This window comes from Phyllostomus hastatus, unplaced genomic scaffold (genome assembly GCF_019186645.2).
Source record: "Phyllostomus hastatus isolate PE091 unplaced genomic scaffold, TTU_PhHast_1.1 phas_scaffold_200, whole genome shotgun sequence".
NCBI classification, from domain to species: Eukaryota; Metazoa; Chordata; class Mammalia; order Chiroptera; family Phyllostomidae; genus Phyllostomus; species Phyllostomus hastatus.
In genome coordinates this window covers 13527314-13555222 of record NW_025334016.1, presented here as the reverse complement: position 1 = coordinate 13555222, position 27909 = coordinate 13527314, and the positions used below count along the sequence as shown (strand labels likewise).

The window sequence follows — 27909 nt, the reverse complement described above, 5'->3', positions numbered from 1 at the left end:
GAGAAATAAAATTTTGATGCCTGAGCTTGGACTTTTAGAATATGCAACAAACACATGTGGGGTTATTCTAGGTTCTGGCTATTGCACAGGTCAGTGAGGACACCATTGAAACCCTAGGCCTGGGGCCTAGGACTATTACATTATAGCATACTATAGCTTGAAAGGTGGTTTGTGATGATAGAATCCAATATTTTGTTTTGCAGAGAGGAAACAGAAGCTCAGAGAGGGGGAGTAAGTTGTCAGAGGTCAGAGCAAATTCATGGTAGAGGCAGGGATGCTGAGTGTGAATGTCACTCTTCAGGAGATGGAATATCTGGGATGAAATGGAGTTTTCTTTGGGTCTGCTCAGTTGCCTATAGGAAGCACAGACCCAACATATATATGGCACAGAATAGCTTGAGTCTTTATATCTCAATAGGACCTTCACCTTAGAAAATCTCTAGGTCACATTCCCCAAGCTGTGTAAAATCAGTGCAGTGCTTTTTGCTCTTCCGGCCCTGGAAGCTACTGGGCCTGGCTGATCTGGGCTTTCCTTTTCTGTGGCCCAGAGGACCTGCGGAGATGGCTGGGTGGGGTCAACTCAGTCCAGGAAGCACAGGAATTCTTTTAAGTGTATGTGTCTGGGGTATTTTTCTCTCTTACTTACGTGTATTTTTAAAAATTCTCTTTAGACACCCACTTTATCTTTCCCAAACATCATTTCCTTGCTCCTTTCCTGAGTTCTAGCAGTGGCTGGGGGCCCAACTTCCTTATTGGCCTCTGAGCTGTGGAAGGGGGTGGGCCAGGGCTCAGAGGAGGCTGGAGTAGGGAAGAAGGGGGCTGTTTATGCTACTGGAACTGCCTTTCACCCTTCCCTTTGCCACCAGGGTGCTGGCTAGTTTCTTGAGCAGTGTCTTACTCCTACAGTTAATGCTGTCTTTCATTCACTAAGATTGTGGCCACATCTAGGGCCAACCAGACTGAGGGTCATACCTTGCCTTCAATTCCACCCCTTTGTGTTCTTGGAACTGGGACCTGACTGTGGCTGGGCACCTTGGATCACACTCAGGAACTTGGGCCTATGGCCCCTCATCTCAGGAGGTCTTAACAGGAAAGCAGATGACTCTCAGCTAAGGGATGAACCACCTTGCAAAAAGAAGCCCTGGGGTCTGACTGGAGGGGTTGTTGATGAGCATCTGAGTTGGCTGCTCCTAAACCATCTCCCAACCCTGGGCAACTTTCCTGGTAGGTACAACTAGTAGCCATGGTTGCCATGGCTGCTGCCCCCCTCCCCACTTCTGCTTTCTTTCTTCAATATCCATTACTTTTTGCTTTCCAAGGAGTTTTGGGGTAATAAATGATAGGGTGTGTGTTTACTGTTAGTCCTGACCTGTCCTTAGAAGTAAGGAATAGTTTCTTATAAGGAATACAATAGCTTGGAAATGCCTGGCTAATGGTTCCCATTGTCTTACCTCTCTGCTCATTTCTCCTCATCCCACTTCCCCACTGCCTAAGAGAAGGGGTGGTTTAAACTTGAGGACTACTGATTTCCTTTACTGACTGCTTCTTAAGGGAATGGCTAGGAGAAGCCTCAAGTACACAAGCTTTTTGAGATAGATAGCTCTTTGGGGAAAAGTAGATGTGTGATATCCTAGAAAGGGCTGGAGTATCTGAGCCTCATTTCCAGCTTCTGGTTACTAGCTGTATGTATACCCTTAGCAAAGTAATTCAGCTCTCTGTGTCTCTGTTTTCTAATCTGTAAAGAGAGGAATACTCTTATTGATAAGGTTGGAGTGAGGATTGAATCAGCTAATGCATGCAAAGTACTTAGTGCCTAGCACATCTTAATTATTCAATAAGTGGTCCCTGTTGTTATTTTTTTTAAGTTTATAGTATTTCAGGCACTATACTGAGTGATTTCACACATGGGACTTAATACAGACTATAATTCCTGAGTAAGGGGTGGTTATCTTCCCCATTTTGCAGATAAAGAATCTACAACTCAGAGAAGTGTTTTACACAGTAACATAGCTAGGATTGGAATGTAAGTGTGGACTAAGTCTAGATCTCCTCAAGAATAATTATAGACCAACTATTAGATTCTATAGATAGTTTCCTCCCCTTTCCCAAACTAAGGAAGGCTAGGAGGCTCCAGCTCTGGTGCCGTTCATCTGCTGGGATTTTCTCCCCCCTAGCTTGCAGTTTCCCCCCACAGTGTCCCCAAAGCCCTCAATGCCTTGCTTATGTTTTCTTTGGGGTTTTTTCCCATTCCTGAAGTAACCCTAGAGAGAGTAGGAGCCTTTGTAAGCTACTTTTCAAAATGTGGCAAGGGAGTAGTACAGCAGAACTTTGACAGTGGATGGAAAAATCTGGGTGGGAGTACTCTTAAACCATGAAGGACAAGTCTGAGCTGATAACCTTTATTAGAGTACCTATTTATTGACAACTTGCCAAGTATCAGGCTGTGTCACAGATGCTTTGAGAATATTATCTCTAATCCCCATAATAACCTAGCCAGGTAAGGATTATTGTTCCCTTTTTCAGATAAGAAAACTGAAGGTCAAACAGGCTAAGTGACTTGCAAAAACTCACATATCTAAAGTGCTGGAGTTAAGAAATGAACCTAGATCTGTCTCACTTGGTTTTGCCTCATTGCCTGCTGGCTCAGTATAGCTGGTAGGATGAGACTAACATGCATGAAAAAATGATGAACAGTATAAACCCCCTGTTATTATGGGCTAAACTGTGAGGACTAGATTACTAAGGGCAAGCACCCTGAAGGAAATGGTACTTGAGCAGTACCTTGAAGAACAGGTAGAATTTAGATTAACAAAATGAAAGGGGGGAATTCCAGGCAAAGGAAGTAGTCATAGTAATAACTAAAATTGAGTAAGGGCTTACCAGACCCTATTCTAAGCAGTTGGCATGCATTGTCTCATTTGATTTTAACAAACCCCATTAATTAGGTACTATTATCCCCATTTTACTACCATGGCAGCTTAAGCTCTGAGAAGTAAAGTCACCTAACTAAAGCAACAGAGTTAATAAGTGTTAAATCTAGGATTCAAACCAAGGTGGTCCAACTCCAGAGCCTGTGCTAGATTCTACTAGAAAACCAATAGCAAAGGCACAAAGCTGGTTGAAGAGTGTGATTGGAGCAGAGATATGGGATTGGGATGGATGAGTAAAGATAGCTTATAAAGGTCTTTGAAAGTCTGATCCAGTCTACATTTGATATAGGACAGAATAAGAAATTGGGATCCAGTGAAGATTCTTGAATAGGAGAGTGCCTCAATTCAGTCGGCATCTGACATGATATTTAAAACTAGTGACTGAAGGTGGAACAAAGGGAGACTGGATGGCAGACTGACATAGTAGTTTGGATATAAAGTGTTAAGGGCCTGGGCTAGAACAGGAGGTGTTGGTGGTGGGTCTGGGATGTGTGGAGGAGAATTATGATTATGTAGAATAGTCTCAGTGAGAATGGAGAGAGAAAGACAGGCAAAGCCAGAGAGATGTCATAAAAGAAGACTCTGAAGAATTCAGTGAGTAATTTGACTATTGGGGAGAAGATAATATTAAAGCTGACTGCTTACATTATAAACCCTGGACTTAAAAGAACTTGAGGAATCCTGGATGTGGAAGAAGGGCCCAAAATAAGAGAGGTCCCCTGTTCTCCACTGTATGCTTAGTGCCCAGAGATATCATACATAAGTTGGTACAAAGTCCATAGTAGCACATTGTATTTCTGGTGAGATGCCTTATAAATAGTTGTTAATGGATTTCCACTGAGTACAGCAGCTGGAGAGACTTCTAGCATCAGGGTTTCATATATGAGACTCTGGAGCAGGCACCCTCCCCACAAGGTCTTCTTGAGTCTTCAGCCTCCCTGCTGTGCACTCTGAAATCCATAATAGAACAATGTGGTTAAAAGTGGGGGCCTCACCTGGCTTTCTTCCCCAATAAATCTGAGTCACTGCTACTGACCTGTCTACTCTGGTTCCAGACCTTTGGCAAGCAGCTTCCCCTACCCTTTCTCTTATACCACCTTGTCTGTGGCTGGTCTGTTACCAGTCAACCCATCTTTTCTCCAGCAAGGCCATTCTCGTCAGGACTACATTTTTAAGCCTTAGCCCTCTAGAGCCTTGCACTGCAGGAATTTTCTGTGTTTCTGCTGAATTACCCCCACTATATAACAAGCTTCTTGAAAACAGGGACTTCTTGAAAATCTTAGTCAATTCTGCACCCTCAGTATCCGGCATGGAGTCTGCCACAGTAAATGACTATATAAATTAGTAAATAAGTTGTCATTCATTTACCTCTCTGTCATCTACTTATTTATCATCTGTTTCTCTTACTCTCATTCATCTCTCTCTGTCATCTAATTCTCTCTACTATGTATTTATCTATAATCATTCTCAGAGGTTTCTCCCTCTCTCTCATTTGTTTTGCTCGGTATCATCTTTCCTTCTTATCTCTATCATTCACCTGCCCTTCCAACACCTACCTTTTCTTTTCTTTTCTTTTCTTTTCTTTTCTTTTCTTTTCTTTTCTTTTCTTTTCTTTTCTTTTCTTTTCTTTTCTTTTCTTTCTTTTCTTTCCTTTCTTTTCTTTTCCTTCCTTCCTTCCTTCCTTCCTTCCTTCCTTCCTTCCTTTTCTTTCTTTCTTTCTTTCTTTCTTTCTTTCTTTCTTTCTTTCTTTCTTTCTTTCTTTCTTTCTTTCTTTCTTTCTTTCTTTCTTTCTTCTTTCCCTCTTCTCTCTCTCCCTCCCTCCCTCCCTTCCTTCCTTCCTCCCTTCCTTCCTTCCTTCCTTTCTTTTTCTTTTTTCTTTCCCCCGTCTCTCTGTCTCCCTCCCTCCTTCCTTTCTTCTCTCCCTCTCACCCTCTCCCTCTCTCCTTCCCCCTTACTCTCCTTATTCTCCCCCTCCTTCCTTTGTCCCTCTTTCATCACTCTTTTCTTTATCTTCTGGCAACACCCATGCCCCATGTGTGCTCTTCTTCATACTATTCTTACCCATATCCAAGGGTGGCATATATTCCTGTGAAATATACCAGAAAACAGGGATTGGTCCTGTATAAGCCAGTCAGTTCAAGAGTTGTTGCTTCAGTTTTCAGTACCAGAGACCCTGTGGTTACATCCAGGGCCTTGGCCTTAGACCTGTTCCCCTTTATTCACCCCTACCCTGCTGAGCAGCAGTCCTGTCAGCTAGTACACACTATTCACCACACTGTTCTATTTTGCCTGGCAGGAGTTGGGGCTCCTTACCACCTCTTTTCCTACATACTCAGGTGTCTCACTTCTTATCTTTCACTTTCTCAAGGCCTTTACCACTCTTTATTCGAATAACTCTGTCCTTCTCACTGATCTATAACTCTCAAGGGCAAAGACTATGTTCGATTCATCTCTGTATCACCAGAGCTATACAAAGAAGGTACACAATAAACACACACACAAATGCTTATCAAATGAATAAGCCAAGATTAGAGGATTTGAAGCTCAGTGTTGACTTATTCAAACTTCTCAACCACTGCCCTATTCCTTTTTTAGAGAAAAATGGGAAAATTGGCCAGATTGATTTTTTTCTTCCAAGATAACTTAGGGTAGGGTCACTGTTCATTGGTCAGTAGCACTCATTTATTCTATAAATATTTATTGAGCATCTACTGTGTGTCTGGCATTCCTATATGTGCTTGGGATACACCGATGAACACAATATCTGTGTGAAGTGAACATTTTCTTTCTCAGGATTTACCCTTGGTATGAAGGAGATTTGAGTACTGGGAGCTGAGGAGGACCACTAAGATTCCCACACCAGCTCCTTGCAAGATATTCTACTTCATTTTAGGGAAAGAGGGGGTGGGGGCGGAAGCTGCCTGGGAAGTGATTTCAGCTCTGGTTCCCTAAGCTGACTTCCTGTCCCTTTCTTGCTGTAGGAGAAACGCCCCTGTCAGTAGGCCGCACTCATGGCATGTGGCCAAGCTGCTAGAGGGATGCCCTGAAGCAGCTACCACCATGCATATCCCTTCTGAAGCCTTCAGCTTGTCCTGGCATTCTGGCTGTAACACAAGGTGAGTTTACAGTTCTCCTCTCAAGATCGTCTGGAGGGTAGACAATGTGGCCACTCCTCTTCTGCTCTAGAACCAATTAGATATTATAGAGCCCAGAGTGCTGTAATGGAAAATGGAGTGGGAGTTCAGTCTGTGTTCTAGTCCTAGTCTGCTGCTAACTCTGTGACTTTGAGTCAGTCCTATTTCTTCTGGAAAATGTTCCTTGAAGTATTTAACTCACTTGGCTTAAAAGGTACCACATTTCCCTGCTTTTCATACTGTTTCACTAGCTGCTCTTTTGCAGACACTTTCCATGATTCCTCCTCATCTCCTTGATCTCTTTATGAAAGAAGGCCCAAGGGCTCCTTTCCTGTCTACAGTGACTTACTAACAATCTCATCCAGTGTTCATCAGCTCTGTCACAGAACCAAAGCCCTCAGAATGAGACCTCCCTGAATAACAGGATCTACATGCAGTGAGAATCTCTCAATGCAGAGAGTGTGGTATAGTCTGTTGTTCAAACAACTGCCCAGAAGAAGAGGCAGACAACTATTTCAGCAAGCTCAGAACCAGCAAATCTGTTGGCCTCAGCTGTCTTTTTCCTCCCATAACAAGATCATCCCTCCAAGGAGGGATTTCTGTTGAGGAGGCTCAAGGAAGCTAAAGGTTGAGTTTGCCCCCACTTGGTGACTTTACTTGGCATTGGAAACCATGGGCTCAGGGAAGAGGCAGAGAAAATTTTGCTCTGGAGGAATACACAGAAACACATTTTGAGCCTGGCTCCTATTGGAGTGAGGGTGTGGTTGCTTTCAGCAGTAAGGGTGGTAGGATGGGCAGCACATCCCCTTGTCAGAAAAGAATTGAAGGATTCCAGCCCAGAGGTCAAGTGAGCAGAGTGGCTAAGGGGCAACACAGGAACAAGAATTAGGGGAAACTGACCTGAGAGTTTCATGGGCTCCTGCCACTACTCAGCTGTAGCTTTCTGAACTGTGGCCCTTCTGAGTATAACCTGCAACCTCTGAGGTTCTAGTCATCGGGAGTTATGACATGACTTGGCTCAATTTGGCTTTGGGTGTGAGAAATCATACTTAAAATTCAAGATCGTGTCTGATCTTAGTCCCTCCCTTGGTCTCCCCAGGTTAGCTTTACATAACATGGGGGATGAGGGCAGCATCACAGGCAAGTGCCACTGTACTATCAATACTAGTAGTAGAGAGGATGCTGATAAAAATAGAAATGGAAATAGCAATCAAGAGAGGAACAGCTACCATGTATTGAACTTTTGCTAGGTACCCATGCTATGATAAGAGGTTTACTTTTATTTATTTATTTTTAGAAAGAGGGGAAAGGAAGGAGAAAGAGAGGGAGAGAAACATCAATGTGTGGTTGCTTCTTGCATGGCCCTTACTGGGGACCTGGCCTGCAACCCAGGCATGTGCCCTGACTGGGAATCAAACTGATGACCCTTTGGTTCACAGGCTGATGCTCAATCCACTGAGCCACACCAGCCAGGAAAACTTTTATTATATAATTTCACTCACAAAGCAACCCTCTCATGCAGATATTACTATATTCCCATTTAACAGATAGCAGAAAAGCTAAGACACTGGACTTACAGAGACCTGGGTTCTAATTCCAGATCTCCTTCTTTTAGCAGCTTTGTGATCAGTTTACTTGACTCTTGAAGTTTCAGTTTTCTCAGTTGTAAAGTGCAGATAATAATTTATTGCCCTAAGTTTGAAATAAGACACCCTACAGTGCTTGACACATTGCAGGTCTCCAGTAAATTGTCAGTATTATTATTATCAAGGAAAAAGAAAAACAACAGGGGACGCCTAAATCCCAGTTTTGTCTGGGCCACAGGCTAGAACTAGGTGATCTTGAGAAAAATCACCTCTTCAAAATCACTTCCCTTGTGGGACTTGCTTTATACCAGTGGTTCTCAAAACCATACTCCCTGGACCAATAGCAGCAGTATCACCTGACAACTTGTTAGAAGTAAAAGTTCTCAGGATTCACCCAGACCTAAAACTTTGGTGATGAGGCCCAAGTAGCCTGTGTTTTGACAAGCCCTCTTTGTGATTCTGATGCATGGTAAAATTCCAAAAGCAATGATTTACAAAATAGGCTAGCTGAAATTGAATCAGCCCTTTAGGCCCTTCTCTAATGGTAATAGTCTGTGATTGCCTCTCCTGGCACAGAGCCCCATGCTGACTCCCAAGGGACAGTGACAGGTTTGAAGCAATTTTAGACTCACTGATGTCAAACAGAACATAATCCCCAATGGACTCCTCATACTTTTAGTCTTTGGGATGTTGCTCCATCCTCCTTCCATATGCTGTTTTATTTCCCATTTTACCACATCACTGTAGTGTCCCAGTGTCCATCCCTTTCCTTATTTTCCTTACTTCTTTTCTTGCTTTGTATCACTCTCATTTGTGGCATGGGTACCTCTGGGTTGTCCTGCCTTCTCCCATGGCAGGGCTGGCCACAATGAAAAAGGGATCTGGTAATTTGGCTAACTAATCAGTATGCCCTGTGTCTTGCAGTGACGTGTGTGTGCAGTGGTGTCCACTCTCCCGGCATTGCAGCACTGAAAAAAGCAGCTCCATTGGGAGCATGGAGAGCCTGGAACAACCAGGCCAAGCCACCTATGAGGGTCATCTCTTGCCCATTGACCAGAACATGTACCCCAACCAGCGTGACTCAGCTTACAGCTCCTTCTCCGCAAGCTCAAATGCCTCTGACTGTGCCCTTTCCCTCAGGCCAGAGGATCCAGCCTCTGCAGACTGTGTCATGCAAGGCCCTGGATTAAGTAAGGCCCCTAATGGCAGACTTAATGTGGTTGAGACTTCAGGAGGCACCCAGCATACCAATGGGGGCCATTTGACTCCCAGCTCCCAGATGTCATCCCTCCCACAGGAGGTCCACCACTCAGGGCCTACCAAAGCTGCCAAGGGTCCACCACAACCTCCAGTGAGGCGAGATAGTCTTCAGGCCTCCAGAGGCCAACTCCACAATGGAGAGCAGCGGAGGGCTTCTGAGCCTATGTACTCTTTGCAACAGAAGAAGAAACCAAGCTTAGACACTGAGCTGTGCCCAAGGAACCCTAACAAGTTCTGCTGCATCAGTGGGCAAGACCAAACGACAAATCAGAGCCATCAGAATTGTAAGCTCAACCAACCTCCTGAATCTAATCAGCAGGGCTATGAGCACCTACTGATAGAAGCCTCAGCCAAAGCTGTTGGATTCCAAAAATCATATGACAAAGTTTCCAGCATAGATTCCAGCCCACTCAACAAGATTTCAGCAGAGCTAGCTAAGACTTCTTCTTTTGGCAGTCCTTCACACCTCACGGGACCCACAGGTCATCGCCATAGTGCCCCCGAACGGCTGCTGGCATCCCATTTGCAGCATGTGCACCTTGATACCAGGGGTAGCAAGGGGATGGAGCTCCCAACTGGGAAGGATGGGCATGAGTGGACTCTGTCTCTTTTGCATAGCAGCCACGCAGGGAAGAAAAGTCCATGTCCTCCTGCAGGGGGAAACCAGGACCAGCCCAGCAAGGAGAGAAAGACCAGACAAGTGGATAATAGGCCTTTGGGTTCAGGGCACCAGAGCCCAAGCAGCTCCCCCCATGAAGAAACCGATGGACACCCTCCAGAAAGAGGTTTCCAGGACCCAAACAGAATAAGTAGAGCAGGTAATGAATTGGCCAGCCAGCAGCCCTCTCCCTCTGGCTCTCTTGTTCAACAAACCAGGGACTGTTCTTCAACCACTAAAGTAGCTGTCACCACAGAGGCAACTGAAGAAGGGAACAATGAGCCCAAGGAGTGTGGCCAGGTGGGTGGTAGGCGAAATGGAGGAACCCGGGGCCGCTCAATCCAAAACCGGCGGAAGAGTGAGCGTTTTGCTACCAACTTGCGTAATGAAATTCAGAGGAGGAAGGCTCAGCTCCATAAAAGCAAGAGTCCCTTATCACAGCTGTGTGACACTAAGGAGCCAGTGGAAGAGACTGAGGAGCCCCTAGAAAGTCTTCTACTTCCTGCCTCTAACTCACCTCTTCTACCTTCATATAAAAAACCACCAAGCCCTAAAGACAAGACCTTTAACAAGAGTATGATGCTTAGGGCTAGATCTTCAGAGTGCCTCAGCAAAGCCCCTGAGAGCCATGAATCAAGGACAGGCTTGGAGGGACAAATAAGCCCTGGCCAGAGGCCTGGCCAGTTCTCTATGCACCTGAACACCTGGTGGAAAGCATCTGATCCACCCTCTTCAGACTCTGAGAAAACAAAAGTTCACCATGGAGTCCATGGAGGTCATTGGAGATGGTCTCCAGAGCACAACCAGCAGCCGCATGTGGCACTAGTCATGGAAAGCTCTTCCAACCCAGGAGATAACAAGGAATTGAAGGCTTCTACTGGCCAAGCTGGGGAGGAAGCCATCCTCTTGCCCTTTGCAGACAGAAGAAAGTTTTTTGAAGAGAATAGCAAATCCTTATCAATTTCTCATTTGCCAGGTTTAACCACTCATAGTAATAAGACTTTTACCCAGAGACCAAAACCTATAGACCAAAACTTCCAGCCAATGAGCTCCAGCTACAGGGAATTGAGGCACCATCATATGGACCAATCATATCATTCCACAGACCAATCATATCATTCCATTTCTCCCCTTCAGTCAGAAACTCCTACTTACTCAGAATGTTTTGCAAGCAAGGGTCTAGAACAATCTGTGTGTTGTAAGCCACTGCACTGTGGTGATTTTGATTACCACAGGACCTGCTCTTACTCTTGCAGTGTCCAGGGAGCTATAGTACATGACCCTTGCATTTATTGTTCTGGGGAAATCTGCCCTGCTTTGAGAAAGAGAAATATGATGCCAAACTGCTACAACTGTCGGTGCCACCACCACCAATGCATTCGGTGTTCAGCTTGCTATCATAATCCCCAGCACAGTACCCTTGAGGACAGCAGCTTGGCACTTGGCAATGCTTGGAAACCCAGGAAGCCAACAGTGCAGGTGAGGACTTGGTTCTTGCATGGGTGAGCTTCATTATTCTCTTTCTAAAGAGAAAGTGAGGTGAATCATTTGAAAACAATTATTTCTTAAAACTGTATAGTCCTGGTCTACCATATGGTAGCTTATTAACCTTGCGCAGGACACTCAGCCACCAAAATTGCAGTTTCCTCATTTTTAGAGTTAGAGTAAAATAACTTTTCCTTCACAAAATGGACAGAACTAGGATTTACAGCCTAACTCTATAATTGGTATCTGAGTGACCTTAAGCAAGTTATTCAACCACCAAAATTTGCAATGATGTAATTTTTTAAACTTAAATATGTTATTGTTTATGCTATTACAGTTGTCCCAATTTTTCCCCTTTGCACCCCTCCACCCAGTCTGCCTCCCACTCCCACGGTCAATCCCCACACCATTGTCAATGTCCATGGGTCATGCATATATGTTCTTTGACTAATACCTTCATGTTCTTTCAACCATTCCCCACATCCCCCTCCCCTCTTACAGCTGTCAGTCTGTTCCATGATTCTATGCCTCTGGTTCTATTTTGCTTGATTGTTTATTTTGTTCACTAGATTCCTATTATAAGTGAGAGCATATGATATTTGTCTTTTATCAACTGGCTCATTTCACTTGGCATAATAGTGTCCAGTTGCATCCATACAGTCGCAAAAGGTAGGAATTCCTCATTTTTTTCTGCTCTGTAATATTCCACTGTGTAAAAGTACTACAGTTTTTTGATCCACCCATCTACTGATGGGCACTCAGGCTGTTTCCAGCACTTGGATATTGTAAATAGTGCTGCTATGAACATAGGGGTGCATAGGTTCTTTTAGATTGGTGTTTCAGGGTTCTTAGGATATAATCCCAGCAGTGGAATTGCCCGTTCAAAGGGCAGTTCTGTTTTTAATTTTTTGAGGAAATTCCATGCTGTTTTCTACAATGATTATACCAGTCTGCATTCCCAACAATAGTGCACTAGAATTGCCTTTTCTACACATCCTCTCTTGCACTTGTTGTTTGTTGATTTATTAATGATGGCCTTTCTGACCAGTGTGAGGTGATATCTCATTGTGGTTTTAATTTGCATCTCTCTGATGGGTAATGATGTTGAGCATCCTTTCATATGTTTCTGGGCCCTCTCTATGCCATCCTTGGAGAAATGCCTATTCGAGTCCTTTGCCTATTTTTAATTGAATTGTTTGTCTTCTTGGTGTTGAGTAGCATAAATTCTTTATATATTTTAGAAATTAAGTGCTTATCATATGTATCATTGGCAAATATATTATCCCATATGGTGAGTTCCCTTTTCATTTTGATGATGGTTTCTTCAGCTGTGCAGAACCTTTTAAATTTGATGTAGTCCCATTTGTTTATTTTTTCCTTTGTATCCCTTTCCATAAGAGATATATGGGCAAATATAGTGCTACATGAGATACCTGAAATTTGACTGCCTATGTCATTCAACCATGAAAATTTGTAGTTATGTGATTTTTAAGAGACAAAAAGAATTTTTACTTCATAAAATGGGCAGTACTAAATAAAGTCTAATTACCTCATCACTGAAGTGGAGGAAAATAATGGCTGTCTCATAAATCAGTTGTGAGGATGAAATAAGATTGTGTATATAGAGTGTCAGGACTAGTCCTGATACAAAACAGCATGTATTCCCTTCCATTTCCTGCTTTAAAACTATTTGGAGCTCCAAAATTTGCAAATGGTCCTCCAAGCTTTGCTTTCAGAGATCTGACTTGTCTGGTTTCCTAAAGGATGAATCCTTTCCCCTCTTCTCCAGTCTCTCTCTCTGTCAGAGAACCAGGTTTAGACTGGCTGTTGCTATACCTGGTTATGACCTACCAACCTAACATAAGCCACCGCCACCTCCCAGGGTACTTCTGGGAGGACCCCATAGGTCCTGATCAGCTCACTGCCAGATTTCTTCTCTATGGCTTTCTTAGTGCCACCTTTTGGCTGGTGCATTCAAACCAGAAGTTAGTTTCTGTGTTGAACTGTTGTTGCATAGGCAGACACTTCTGAGTGACTCTATGTATAAAATTGTTGAATGCATATTCTTTGAATAAATGAAACTTAGGAATGAAAGAAGCCTTATACAAAAGAGTACATACTCTACTATTAATTTTAAATAAAGTTCTTTTTTATTATTCTTGTTTACTATTCAGTTGTGCCAATTTTTCCCCCCTTTGCCCTCTTCTGCCCATCCCACCCCTCCTCCCACAGTCCAGGGGTCATTAATACCTGTTCTTTGACTAAACCCTTCCCCTTCTTTCCACCATTATCCCCCTCACCCTCCCCTCTGGCAACTGTTAGTCTGTTCCATGTTTCCATGTCTCTTGTTTTCTTTTGCTTGTTAGTTTATTTTGTTCATTAGATTCCTCTTTTAAGTGAGATCATATGGTATTTGTCTTTCACCAACTGGCTTATTTCACTTTGCGTAATGTTCTCCAGATCCAACCATGCCATCAGAAAGGGTAGGCGATCTTTCTTCCTGCTGCATAGTATTCCATTGTGCACCATAATTTTTTCTAACCCATTCATCTACTGATGGGCACTTAGGCTGTTCTAAAACAATTATTCTATGGAAAAATAATTCAAAACAGTGGTTGCCTATGGGAGGTTGCACAGAGATGGACTGTGAAAGGTTGTAAGGAACTTAGTTGGGTCATGATAACATCCTGTATCTTGACAAGAGTTTGAGTTACACAGGTGTATACATTCATCATAATTCAACAAAGGCATAATTAATATTTGTGCATTTCACTGGAAGTAAATTTTGCCTTAAATATTATAAACAAATATGGAACTTTATTTAATGATATGTATGCTGAAGTTTTTGAAGTCTATTGGTGCTCTAACTTACTTTATAGTTTTCAGCATACAAATGTTGCACATATTTTGTTATATTTATCCCTAAGATTTCATGACTTTGATGCTATTGTAAATAATATTTTTTAATGTCAATTAAAATTCTTTGTTACCATTACATAGAAATACAATTCCATTTTGTTGTATTGGTGTTGTATCCTGTAAGTTTTTCAAAGTCATTCATTGGTTCTAGTAGCTTTTTAGTAGATTTTTAAAGATTTTCTAAATAGACAATCAAGTCACCTGCAAATGGAAATAATTTCAATTTTTTCTTTCCACTGTATATGCCTTTTCTAGGGAAGAGAGGGGCCTTAATGCACTGTCTAGGACCTCCAATACAAGGTTTAATAGAAGTGGTGAGAGTGGGTATTGTTGCTTTGTTCCCCATATTTCACTATTAAATACATTAATTGTAGGTTTTTTATAGATGCCCTTTATGAAGTTGAGGATGTTACCTTTTATTCCTAGCTTTTATCAAGAGTGGATATTGGATTTTTTTCAAAATTTTTTTCTGTACCTATTGAGATGATCATGTAGTTTTTCTTTTTTAGTCTACTGATATAATGAATTACATCGATTGATTTTTGAAACAAGAACCAGCCTAGTATCACCCACTTTGTCACAATGCATTTATCCTTTTTATGTGTTACTAGATTTGATTTGTTCATAGTTTGTTAAAGATTTTTGTGTCTATGTTTATCATGGATTTTAGTCTGTAGTTATCTTCTAATATCCTTGTCTGGTTTTTATATCCAGGTGCTGGTTTTACCAAATGAACTAAAAGGTATTCCCTCCTCTTCCAATGCTCAGGAAGATTTTGTATAGGATTGGTATTATTTCTTCCTTAAATGTTAAATAGAATTTATCATTGAAGCCAACTGGGCCTGGAGTTTTCTTTGTGGAAAGATTTTTTAAACTACAAATTTAACTTCTTTAATAAATATAGGGTCATTTAGGTTATCTATTTCTTCTTGAATGAGCTTTGGTAGCTTGTCTTTCAAGGAATTTGTCCATTGCATTTAAGCTTTTGATTTATATAGGGATAACATTGTTTGTAACTTAATTTGAAATGCATCAAGAAATTAAGATGGATTGGTGGGGGGATAGAGGAGTGAACAGAGAGATATGTGATAAGACAAACATGGTAAAATACTAATCATAGAATCTAGGTAGTGGATATATGTGTATTAATTGTAAACTCATTCAACACTTCTGTATACTTGAAAATATCCATAATAAATGTTAAAAAGAAAGAGGAGAAGCCCTAGCTGATGTGGCTCAGTGAACTGAGTGCCAGGCTGTGAGACAAAGCATCACTGATTCAGTTCCCAGTCAGGGCACATGCCTGGGTTGCAGACCAGGTCCCCAGGAGGGGGTGTGTAAGAGGAAACCACACATGGATGTTTCTCTCTCCCTCTCCCCCCCCCCCCCGGCATTTCCCTCTCTAAAAATAAATAAATTAAATCTTTTAAAAAAGAAATAGGAGAAATATAAAATAATTTTTTAAGGGCACTGATGCTGGAATCAGACAGCCTAGGTTCAAATTCCTATGCTTTCCCACTTAAAATGGAGGTAATAACAGCACCTACTTCATAAGTTGATTGTGAGGATTAAATGATGGAACATGTGTGAGGCATTTAGAACAGTGACTGCAAGATCGTAATCATCTTATAAGTGTGAGTTATTATCTTTTAAAATAAGGGGAGAGATTGGCTTAGCTTAGGAAAGTTTGTTCAAAGAAGGACCTGTAAGTGGACCATAGGAAAAAGGGACTGAAGCAGGGTTGGGGTATGGTGTCAAGGAGATGGTGGCTGTAGATGTGTCAGCCCCAGGCCCATAACTCCATAAAAGACGGAGGTGAAATTTGCAGGTTGCATCAGTTGGCAGCAGCAATGCAGGTTTTCTTTTACACTCTGGGAAAGGGATATATTCAGTTTCTAATGCCTATTAGACTAGCTGAGCAGGTCTTCTTAGACACTAGGCTTTTAGACATGTGGATGGCCATCTAAGAGCCACTGTATGCCCATTCTTACCCCTGCCACCTGAACATACACCATCCTTAGACATGAGGAAATATTGTAGCATGGATTAAGGCACCCCAGCCCATATGACTAGGGCTGTGTGAAGTAGGGCTGATTTCCTTCTCCTTCTAGCCCCTGGAAGATGTTAGAGAGCTAACTGGCTCCTGTTTAGCACTGTTAAGAGAACTAAAATCAGTACATACTTACATCCCTCATACTTCATGCCAGTTAGATTTCCATTTACTATCACATTATTTCATTTAACAATTGTATGATATGTTATAATAGGATCCCCATTTTACAGCTGAGGAAACTGAGGCTGATGGAGGTCACACATCTAGCAAATGGCAAAGCCAGCATTTGAACAATAGCTAACAACTGAATATCTACTGTGCACCAGGTATTGTTCTATGCACTTCAAATATATCATCAACTCATGCAGTCCTCAAAGCAATCAAGAAATAGGTAATGTTATCACAATTATACTATTAAATAGCTGGGGGAAATGAGATAAAGAGAAGTTGTATATTTTTCTTGAGGTCACATAGCAAGTGTGGTATTTGAATCCATGTAGTTTAGCTTCAGGGCCCAAGCTCCTAATCATGCTATACTGTCTCTCCATAAGCTGATTTCAAAGCCCAGGCTTTGTCCAGTATGGCAGGATGCCTTTTAGCAGTATATCTTCTATTGGGGCAGCAAGTTCCCACTACAGTCAATCACCATCTGCAACAAGCCATGGTGTAACTACCTCTTTGGTTCAAAGGGTGCAGGCAATTTACAGCAATCTAAGCTCAAGAAAAAAATGTAATGTGATACTGGGAATCTGCAAAGGAGGCTGGGAGTTGGGACACAACTTTGTTTGGTTTGGCCACTGCTAATTACAGAGTACTTCCCATAGGGCTAGACAGGGCATGGACAGGAAATCCTGGCTCCCACTGTGGCTGAACAAGTATGAGGGCAGGGACATCTCACAAGGGTGTCAAGGCAGAGTCTGAAATCTAACAAGTGGTTAGAGCTGCTCTAACAGACAGGTACAGACAGAGGCTGCTCTGATTCTATAAAAGCTGAGAAACCATCCTTTCTCTGGCAACTAACATCCAGAGCCTCCTTTGTGCTGAGCACTGTGCTAGGCATTCTGTATGCACATTCCATTTTATCCTGACTACTAGGACCCAAGCAAGGCTACGTAGTAAAGTTCCTATTTGCCAGATGGGAATCTGAGGTTCAGGAAGGTGACACAACTTCCCTCAAATAACACAGCTATTAAGTATCTTAGCTAGTATGACTGACACTAAATGTCTTAATTCCAAAAGGGAGTAATTTTTTTATTTAACTAGGACAAAGGTAATAAAACTTTAAATTGGTCCAATAATAGCATTGGAGAAAGTGAGAATTTGGAAGATCAGTGAGGCTTAGAACAACTGTGTCCTCCTGTTGGGCTAACCTATGAGTTTCGAGAGAGGGGGTGCTGAATACAAAAGTGGGAAGAATGTCAAAGGCAAATTTGGATTAGGTTTGGAGCTAGAATAGGAAGGTAGGGATGTGTTTACAAGTGGCATGCATAAAGAGAGACAAGAGTTGCTTTGGCAAAGCCCTTGTGGAAAAAAAGTGCCCACAGTGAAGAATCTACTCCTGTAATGTCAGGAACATGATGCATAGCACTCAGGCTCCCCAGGGATAAACCCATTTCAGCTCCTGCCAGTGAATCTGGAAGAAGGAAGGGCCACATCAGTACAGCAGTGTGCTGGAATGCATGATCTCCCTCTGCCTCACTCTAGGAAAGGGTTACAGCAGCAGGAGCTTTAGGCTTTGATGGCCCTTCAAGGACCAGGGCTTCCAAGAAGATGTTTTCTATGTTGGAAGAGTCAAAACGAAAGGGCAGGTTCACCAGGGAGAACAAACAAAAAGACCTCCTTTGCAACAGCCAGAACAAACAGCAAACATGCTAAACTGGTTTTTAACGTGGTTTGGGAGGGGAGGGGAGAAACAGAGGAAAACATAGAGTTTCTAGACTACACTGCCCAGGTCCCTGAGTGCTCTCTTAGTCTCTGCAAGCTGCCAGAAGTTTATAGGCCTCCTGACAGAAAGGCAGCCTCCATGTACATTTCTCTAGCCTGCATGGGAGAATAGAAGGAACCAGATATGGGTCCTGGACGGGGACAGGTTCCTAAATTCTTCACATTTTTTTGAAACCAGCTAGATACCTGACTGCTTAGAGCTCCCTAACTTATCAGAATTTTGCTTTGCAGGAATTTCCTGTGGACAAATGGAAATCGACAACAGGAAACAGGAAGACCAGCCAGTCAGGGAGGTAAGTGGCTTCTCAGGGTTCTGGGGTGAGTTGGTGCCTCTGAAGTTTCTATAGAAATGGTAAGCTCTTCTATTTGTTCACCTTTATCTAAGGAACCTGGTTTGGTGTTTACAGCAAGGGTTTGATGCCACAAACGTCATTCAGTCTGCCCCCAGGCAGTGGGTTACAGACCAAACTGATCACTAGGACAAAAAAAAAAAAAAGAATATGAAGTAGTCAGGCAGTTTTGTGGGACGTTGTGCCCATCATCTCAGAGGCCTGAGGCAAGCCTGCCCAGGCACAAGAACATGTAGGACCAGACCATGCTGAAACAGATGAGAAGGCATAAATTATGCCTGCCTTCCCAGTGGCCATTGGACAGTTGGAGGGAGCAAAAAGTAGGTAAGACTATCAAGCTACTGCTGTGCCTTTGCTTCAGAGTTGTTGGAGGTACTTGTTTCTTGGGTTCTGCAACCTTTCTTTTTATAGGGTTTATTAAAAACTTAAGGTCTGCTCATTTAAAATCCAAGGGCAGATTATACTAACAATAGGTTAAAATTCCTAAGAGAAAGCAGGGACATTTTCACAAATGGCATATATGGCTTGGGCTAGTGGGAAAAGAGTTGCTTAGGCAAAGCCCTTAAGGAAAAAAATGCCCAGATTGGAGTCTGCTCCTGTAATGTGGGGAGCATGGCACACAGCTTTCATATTCCCCGGGGATGAGCCTACCTGCCATAAGTGACTATAAGGAGTGACAGTTACTTTTTCTGGGGTGGTCTACATCAGCCTGGCTGGACCCTCTCTTTTGTGAAATTCCTTGATGCACTCTTACAGTCAGTTCTTCTCCAGGCCTAATTATAAGACACCTTTAAGTTATATTGATTCTTTAACTCAAATTCCAGGAATGAAGGAGGGATAGGGAAAAAAGCTCTTAGCTGTGCCTTGATAGGGGCACTTAGGAAGGGGACACGAAAGGAGAAAATTAGAATCTGGGCCTGACCCCGGAAGAACCTGAGATTCTTTCTGGGGTTCTATATTGTCCCCTGTGATTTGGTGGTATAGTCAGGAATAATTTTGGCTTTCTTTTGATTCCAAAGTTTCAGAAACCTATTCATTTTCTGGTTGTCAATGAAAAATGGAGGAACCCAATATAAAGTGTTAGTCACTGGGCTGGATCTTTTTATACCCATAATATCTTTTATTCTCCACAGCAGTTAATTTTTACTAGCTATTTGATAGATGAGGTGCAGAGAACTTATGTAACTTAGCTGAGGTCACATAGTATAACCAATGGAACCAGGATTCTGAGACCCAGGTTTGTCTGGCCCCAAAGTTCATGCATTTTCCATCATAATTACTTCAATTAAGATCCCTAAAGAAATACTTCAAACTGATCACTCAACATCGTGTCTCATGAGTCTATCTTGGATGGGAATACTATGGGATTTTATGGTTAGTCTTGATTCCTCTCTGTGAACTGGCTTGTATTATATTCTTGGAGAACTTGTTTCGATCTAATGGGTCTGCAGAGTTTCCCATATTAGACTGAAACCTTTGAGAGAGAAGACCACACCTTGGTTTTGTCATAGACTTACTCCATGTGCCTAGCACAGAGAAATTGCTCAGGAGTATTTTTCATTTGATTGCCAAATGAAGAAACAGAGTCTCTACCACTGAGTGGATGAAATGACACAAAAACAATAATGCTAATTAACATTTCTTGAGCACAGTGTTCTACTCTGGGAACCATTCAAAGCACTTTACATGTATTTATTACTATAACATTAAGGGATGGGTACTATTAATCCCCCCATTTGCCCAAGAAGAGAAACAGAAGCAAACACAGATAAATAATTTGCCTGAAGTCCCACAGATATTAAGTTGACTAAATCCAGGCAGTCTTACTTCAGAGATACTCCACAGTAAGTTCTCACTTAACATCATCAACGGGTTGCAAATTTAAGTGAAACCATGCAATGAAATCAATTTTACCTTAGGCTGACTGATATAAACAAGAATTAAGTTCCTATGGAATATATTCTGGGCACAAAAACCACACCAAATTTCTAAATGAAGACCCAAAACACTTGTAATATTAAATGTTGATATAAAGATGAATACAAAATTAATTCTTTTCTAACCCACCTACTTCAGTTCAAGGTTGCAGATGGCCAGAGTCAATCCTAGTGGCTCAGGGAACAAGGTTGGATGCAACCCTGGATAGGATGCCTTTCCATCTCAGGATGCACTCACACATGCACCCACACCCACACTCACTCAGATTGGGATAATGTGGACATGCCAATTCACTTCACATGCACATCTTTGGGATGTGGGAGGAAATATACACAGAAGAACATGTGAACTCCACACAGACAGTGGCCCTGGCTGGAAATCATTTTTTTCCTCATCAATGTTTTAACAAGATACCATTGAACAAAGTGATGTTAAAGACCTGCTATACTACTCTACAGTGCTTCTCCAAAAATGGTTCTCTTACCAACCAGTCAGTAAAGTAACAAGACTTTATTCAAAACTTAGTGTATGTACTACCTTTTTGTAGATGAGCAGGGAAATAATAAAGAGCTCCAGGAAGCATGATGCCTACCCACCCACAGCTTGAGCAAGAAAGACTAACCCACACAAAGTAGCAGTAATAATAAATTACCATTTGCAAGACAACCTACATGCCACAGCTAGGTTATAGATATTATGTTTTATTGTCCCCAAAACTCTGTCAGATAGGTATTATTATAGCTAGGATGGTGGTTCTTAAACTTGAGTGTACACTAAAAAATACCTGAAAGGCTAATTAAAACAGAGAAATAGGTAGATCTTACCCCCAGCAAGTGTGATTCAGTAGGTGTGCAGTGGGGCTCAAACTGTGTATTTCTAAAGAGCTCCCCAGGTGATGCTGATGGGATCACACTTTGAAAACTGTTGATTCAGATAAAGAATCTGAGATTCAGACAAACTAAGTAATTTACTGAAGTTCTCATGGCTACTAAAGGGACAAACCAGAATTTATCATTTTAATTTTATTTTTTAATCCTCTCCTGGGGATATTTTTATTGACTTTAGAGAGAGAAGAAGGAGGGAGGAGGGAGAGAGAGAGAATGAATATGGTTGCCTCCAATAGGCACCCCAACCAGAAATTGAAACCAAAATTTAGGTATGTGCCCTGTCTGGGGATCGAACCCAAAACATTTTCATGTATGGAACAATGTTCTAACCAAGTGAAACACCCATCCAGGGCAGGACAAGCCAGGATTTAAATCCACTTGTTGCTTATTCATGCAAGTTGCTATAGGATGAAGTGTCAAATACATGGTTTAAACAAGAAATGCCTGGCACATGGCAAGGGGCCAATACATAAGTGTTATTGTGCTTTAAGTTCATTGGAGGTTAAGTAAAGTGAAGGTTGGGACCTATAGGAGGAAAGGACCAGAGGGGAGACTAAGTAGGGTATGTGGGAGGAATAAGACCCCCTGGTTAAGGGTTTTGACCTTGGAGTCAGTCTGCCTGGGTTCAAATCCAGCTTCATCCATTCTCCAGCTGTATTAGCTTGGGATGTTTCTCACTCTCTCCTTTGTTTTTTTCTACATTTTTTAAATTGTTGTTCACGTACAATTGTCTCCATTTTTCCCTCACCACTCCCTGCAACCCCAACTACCCCCACTTCCCACCCTTGATCCTACTCCCCTTTGGTTTTGTCCATGTGTCCTTTATACAAGTTCCTGACAATCCTTCCCCCTTTTCTGCCCATTATTCCCTCCCACTTTGCCTCTGGTTACTGTCAGTTTGTTCTTAATTTCAGTATCTCTGGTCATATTTTGCTTGCTTCTTTGTTTTGTTGATTAGGTTCCACTTATAGGTGAGATCATATGATATTTGTCTTTCACCACCTGGCTTATTTCACTTAGCATAATGCTTTCCAGTTGCATCCATGCTGTTGCAAAGGGTAGGAGCTCCTTCTTTCTTTCTGTTGAGTAGTATTGCACTGTGTAAATGGACCATCATTTTTTGATCCATTCATTTCCTGGCAGGCACTTAGGTTGCTTCCAGCATCTACCTATTGTCAGTTGTGCTGCTATAAACATTGGGGTGCATAGGTTCTTTTGGATTGGTGTTTCAGGATTATTAGGGGATAGTCCCAACAGTGGAATTGCTGGGTCAAAAGGCAGTTCCATCTTGTGTTTTCTGAGGAAATTCCATACAGTTTTCCACAGTGGTTACAACAATCTGCATTCTCACCCACAGTGCACTAGTGTTCCCTTTTCTCCATATCCTTTCCAACACTTGCTTGTTGATTTGTTTATGATGACCATTCTGACTGGTGTGAAGTGGTATCTCATTGTGGTTTTGATTTGCATCTCCTGATGGTGAGTGATGCTAAGCATCCTTTCATATATCTCTGGGCCCTCTGTATGTCCTCTTCAGAGAAGTGTCTGTTCAGGTCCTTTGCCCATATTTTTGGATTGTCTTCCTGGAGTGGAGTTGTGTGAGTTCTTTATATATTTTGGAGATAAAACTCTTGTCCAAGGTATCAACATAATAAAGGCCATATATGAGAGACCTACAGCTAACATCATACTCAATGGGCAAAAACTAAAAGCTTTCCCAGCAAGATCAGGAATAAGAAAAAGATACCTGTTTTCACCACTTCTATTCAACATAGTATTGGAAGTCCTAGCTACAACAATCAGATAAGAAAAAGAAATAAAAGCCATCCAAATTGGAAAGGAGGAATCAAAACTGTCATTGTGTGCAGATAACATGATAACGTACATAGAAAATCCTATAGACTCTACCAAAAAATTACTCAACCTAATAAACAAATTTGGCAAAACAGTGGGATACAAAGTCAATATTCATAAATCAAACACATTTTTGTATACCAACAATGAACTATCAGAAACAGAAATAAAAGGAAAAAATCGCATTTGGTATAGCAACAAGAAAAATAAAGTACCTAGAAGTAAACCTAACCAAGGAGATAAAAGACCTGTACTCAGAAAACTATACAACACTGAAGAAAGAAATTAAGGAAGACACAAACAAATGGAAGCATGTACCATGTTCACAGATTGGAAGAATTAACATTATCAAAATGTCCATACTACCCAAAGCAATTTATAGATTTGATGCAATCCCTATTAAAATATCAATGATACATTTCACAGATATAGAACAAACATTTCAAAAATTTATGTGGAACCATAAATGACTCCAAATAGCCACAGCAATTTTTAGAAAGAAGAACAAAGTAGAAGGGATTTCAATGCCTGATGTCAAACTATATTACAAGGCTCCTGTAATCAAAACAGTCTGGTATTGGCATAAGAACAGATACATAGATCAATGCAACAGATTAGAGAGCCCAGAAATAAACCCAAGTCTGTTCTGTCAATTAATATTTGATGAAGGGGGCAGAAGCATAAAATGGAATAAAAATAGCCTCTTCAACAAATAGTGTTGGGAGATCTAGACAGCTACATGCAAAAACATGAAACTTGGCCACCAACTTACACCATACACAAAAATAAACTCAAGGTGGATAAGAGATTTAAATATAAGTTGTGACAACATAAGAGTCCTAGAGGAGAACATAGGGAGGAAAATCTCAGATATTCCACATAGCAATATTTTCGCTGATATTTCCCCTAGAGCAAGGGACATAAAGGAAAGAATAAACAAATGGGACTTCATCAAAATAAAAGCTTCTGCACTGCTGAAGAAAACATCAGCAAAATGAAAAGGGAACCAACCATATGGGAAAATATATTTGCAAGTGATATCCCCCTATCTCCTTTTCATCCTCTCTCCCTCTCTTTCTCTCCCATCAGTTTCCTTATCTACCTCATGTGATTGTTGTGAGGACTAAATGAGTTAATATATGTCAAGCATTTAGAACACAACCTGGGACCTTAAACCCTCATTAAATATTAGTTGTAATAATGACAAGGAGAAGTAAGAGGAAAGGGAGGAAGAGCAGCATCAGTAACAGCAGAGAAAAAAGGACAAATAGCAAAGTATCGGGCAAGGATCGGTAGGCCCTAAAAATGAGATAGGATCACTCATATGTAGAATCTAATGAACAAAGTGAACTAAACAAGAAAGATAGAGATAGACTCATAGCTAGCAGGATGACAGCTAAGGAGGGGAGGTTAGGGGGTGGATGGATTGAACAAAAGGAAAAAAGACTCATGGACTCAGACAACAGTGTGGTGTCTGCTGTGGGGAGGGGGACATAAAGGGAATAAATGGCAATGGACAAAAATTTAAGTTATTAAATAAAAAACTACATAGTATCACAAACATGGAAGCAATTAATGGTTATCAGTCAGGTAAGTGACATGGTAAATGTGGCACTTTAGAAAACTTGGCAGCATTTGCAACCTAGATGGGTTGAAAAGAGGCCAATTATGGGCAGTGATCTAGGCATGAAAGAGTGTGGCTCTGGGTTGAGGTGGGGGCGGTGTAGAAAAAATAGATATATGTGTGTGATATTTGGGAGAAATATTTGTTTATTATGAAAATGATATCACAGGAAATTAAAAACAGAAGAAAAAGTAGCTTTAGTCCTACCATCCTAACACCCTGAATGTTTTAATTTCTCTGCCAACTTTTATCTATAGGTATAGAGATATTTTGGCATGGTTAAATAACTATGTAGATGTAATTTGGTTTGTCCTGTTCTTTTTTCCCCACTAAGCATTATTTGGTGAACAGTTTTGCATGTTGCTGTACAGACTTCCCCAATAGTTACAAATTTTAATGGCTGCATAATATTTAACTAGCTTAATGTGCTTTATTTTGCTTAATCATTCCCAAATTGTTGGATAACAAGATTATTTCCCATTTCTTGTGATTATAAAGTAATGCTGCAGAAAATCTGTATAGGTATAATCTTTTTTTCTCATTTTGAATTATCTCATTAAAAATAATTATTAGAGTTGGGATTACAATTTGAAAGAATATGAACATTCTTATTGTTTTACCAAACAGCTTTGCTAGGAGGTGGTCTACAGTGCTACTGGCAATTTATGAGGATACCAGTTGACCAAAATCTTACCATCACAGAAAATTTTCTTTTTCTAGTGCACTAGATGTAAATGCTACCTATTATCATTTTAATTTGCTTACTTTGATTATTCTAGTTTGACATTTTTTCATGTCTATTTAATATTTGCATTGCTTCTCATGTGTCCTGTTTAGATTATTTGCTCACAAATATGTGACACCTTTTGAGAGAAAAGTAGGGAGAACTTAGAAAAATGTAGAGAACTTGGTGATTGGAATTCGGGAAAGAAAGGAGATAAGTCAAAAGTAACTCCAAAGCCTGGTGACTTGGAAAAAGTTGTTGACATAGCTAGGGCAGGTGAGAAGGGGAGCTGGTTTGCTGGAGGCGATAAGTTTGAGTTGAGATATGTTGAATTTGAAGTTAGTGAGGGAGACAAATGGATACTTTGAAGGAGACTTATTGATCACCCAGCATTGGGTAGGATGAGGATGAAGAACCAGCAAGGAAACAAACTTAAAGGACACATGGTCATAAACTAAGGGGAGGGTGGTAATGGGAGGGAAGTGGGGAGGGGTGGGAGGGGGGCTGGATTGGGAGTAAAAAGGAGAAAACTGTAATTGAACAATGATTAAAATAAAAAAAAGATTTTAACCAAAAAAAAAAAAAAAGAACCAGCAAGGAAACCAAAGGAGCAAGCAGCTGTAGTGGTAGAAGAAGTATGCCAGTTCACCATCACAAAGGATAAGAAGAGGACTGCTACCAGCTTTGATAGTTTGGATTCACAACTGACTTTCAAAAAATCAAACTTAGTAAAGTGGTGGGCATAAAAAGTAGCTGGCATGATAATCTCAAAGGGAGGTGCATGGAGAAGTGCACACAGCTTTACACATCATAAATTCACTGGTTTTAAGTGTACAATTCAGTGAGTTTTGGTAAATTTACAGTGTGGTGAATCATCACTACAATCCAATTTTTAAAACATGTCTATCTTCCTAAAAAGATCCCTTGTGCTTATTTGCAGTCATTCCTTATTCCCACCTTCAACTATAAACACCCACTAATCTATTTTTCATTTCTAGGGATTTGCCTATTCTGGACATTTCATATAAATGGAATCATACAATATATGGGCTTTTGCATCTGGCTTCTTTCATCATGTTGTAGCATGTATCACTATTTCATTCCATCTTCTTGACAAATAATATTCTACTGTATGGATATAACACATTTTACTTATCCATTCACCCATTAGTGGACAGTTGGGTCATTTTCACTTTTTAACTATTGTGAATAATGCTGCTATGAGCATTTGTGTACAAGTTTCTATGTGGACATATGTTTTCAGTTCTCTTGGGAATATAATTAGAAGTGGAATTTCTGAACTATATGGTAATTCTATTGACTTTTTGAGGAACTGCCTTTTTTTCAAAGAAGCTATGTATACCATTAAAACAATTTATCCTCATCCAAGGACATTTTTCATTGCCTTTTAGAGAGGAAGGGAGGGAGATAAACATTGATGCAAGAGATAAGCATTGACTGGCTGCCTCCCATAAGTGCCTAGACCAGGGATCCCATGTGCCCAGACCAGGGATCATTATGTGACTGGACTGGGGACCAAACCTACAACCTAGGTATGTGCCCTGACCAGGAATCAAACCTGCAACCCTTTGGTTTCGAGACAACAGTCCAACCAACTGAGCCACAACAGCCAGAGCTGTATACCATTTTTATTTCCTCTAGCAATATAGGAAGATGTCAGTTTCTTTTCATTAATTTTAATACATTGATTATGTGTTAGTATTACTGTGTGGTTTCAAAAATATTTTAAAAGAAGAATGTTTAAAAAGACATTTAAACATTAACAATGTTTTTTTAAAAAGTTGTTGGCTATGGGAAGGAAGGAGAAAATTGGGTGGTAGTTAGAGGGGGCAAAGGGTTTAAGTTAGTGGTTCTTAGATTGTGGCCCTAGGATCAGCAACCTAAGTTTCATTTAAGAACAGAAAATGCAAACAAATTTTTAGGCTTCTATTAGACCTCCTGAATCAGAAATTGGGATACTGCCCAGGGATCTGCATTTTAACAAGCTTTCCGGGCAATTGTGATTTGAAAAGCTAACTATGAGAACCACTGATTTAAATGAAGATTTGGTCAGGACTTGGGAAACTGATTTAAGTTTAAGAACATAAAGGAGAGGTCAGTGGAAAGGGAAGGAATATTGATACTGCAGATCACAGATTATGAACTCAGGGAAGATGATAAGGCCTACGAAAGGTCAAGGTCAGAGATGACATTTAAGAAGGGAAATCCTGATGGAGTTTCTACTCCTTTACTTCACATACACACATTTTAACATTTCTTTTTTTTATTGTTGTTCAATTACAGTTTTCCCACTTTTTACCCCATTGTTCTCCCCTGTCCCACCCACCTCTGCTCCCACAGTCAATTCCCACCCTGTTGTCCATGTCTGTGGGTCCTTTACACATGTTCCTTGACTAGAACCTTCCCTTTCTTTCCTCTCTTACCCTGCCCCCACCCCTCTGGTCACTATCAGTCTTTTCCTTGTTTTCATGCCTCTGATTCTGTTTTGCTTGTTATTTTGTTTTTGTTCATTAGTTTTCATTTACAGGTGAGATCATATGGT

General features: G+C 41.1%; 1 protein-coding gene across 2 annotated transcripts in view; it reads left to right on the top strand.

Moving 5' to 3' along the window:
- The window catches only part of SHROOM4 (shroom family member 4), a 245547-nt gene that overhangs the window by 187502 nt on the left and 30136 nt on the right, over window positions 1-27909 (top strand). Inside the window, exons 1-4 of one of the 2 annotated variants that reach the window (XM_045860646.1) lie at window positions 871-1224; window positions 5912-6046; window positions 8575-11047; window positions 18201-18262. In XM_045860646.1, coding sequence (XP_045716602.1) covers window positions 5991-6046; window positions 8575-11047; window positions 18201-18262 — 2591 coding nt within the window. In that variant the 5' untranslated portion in view covers window positions 871-1224; window positions 5912-5990. Of the gene's footprint in view, window positions 1-870; window positions 1225-5911; window positions 6047-8574; window positions 11048-18200; window positions 18263-27909 lie in introns of those variants that run through there. The other variant, XM_045860645.1, reaches the window with a different exon arrangement.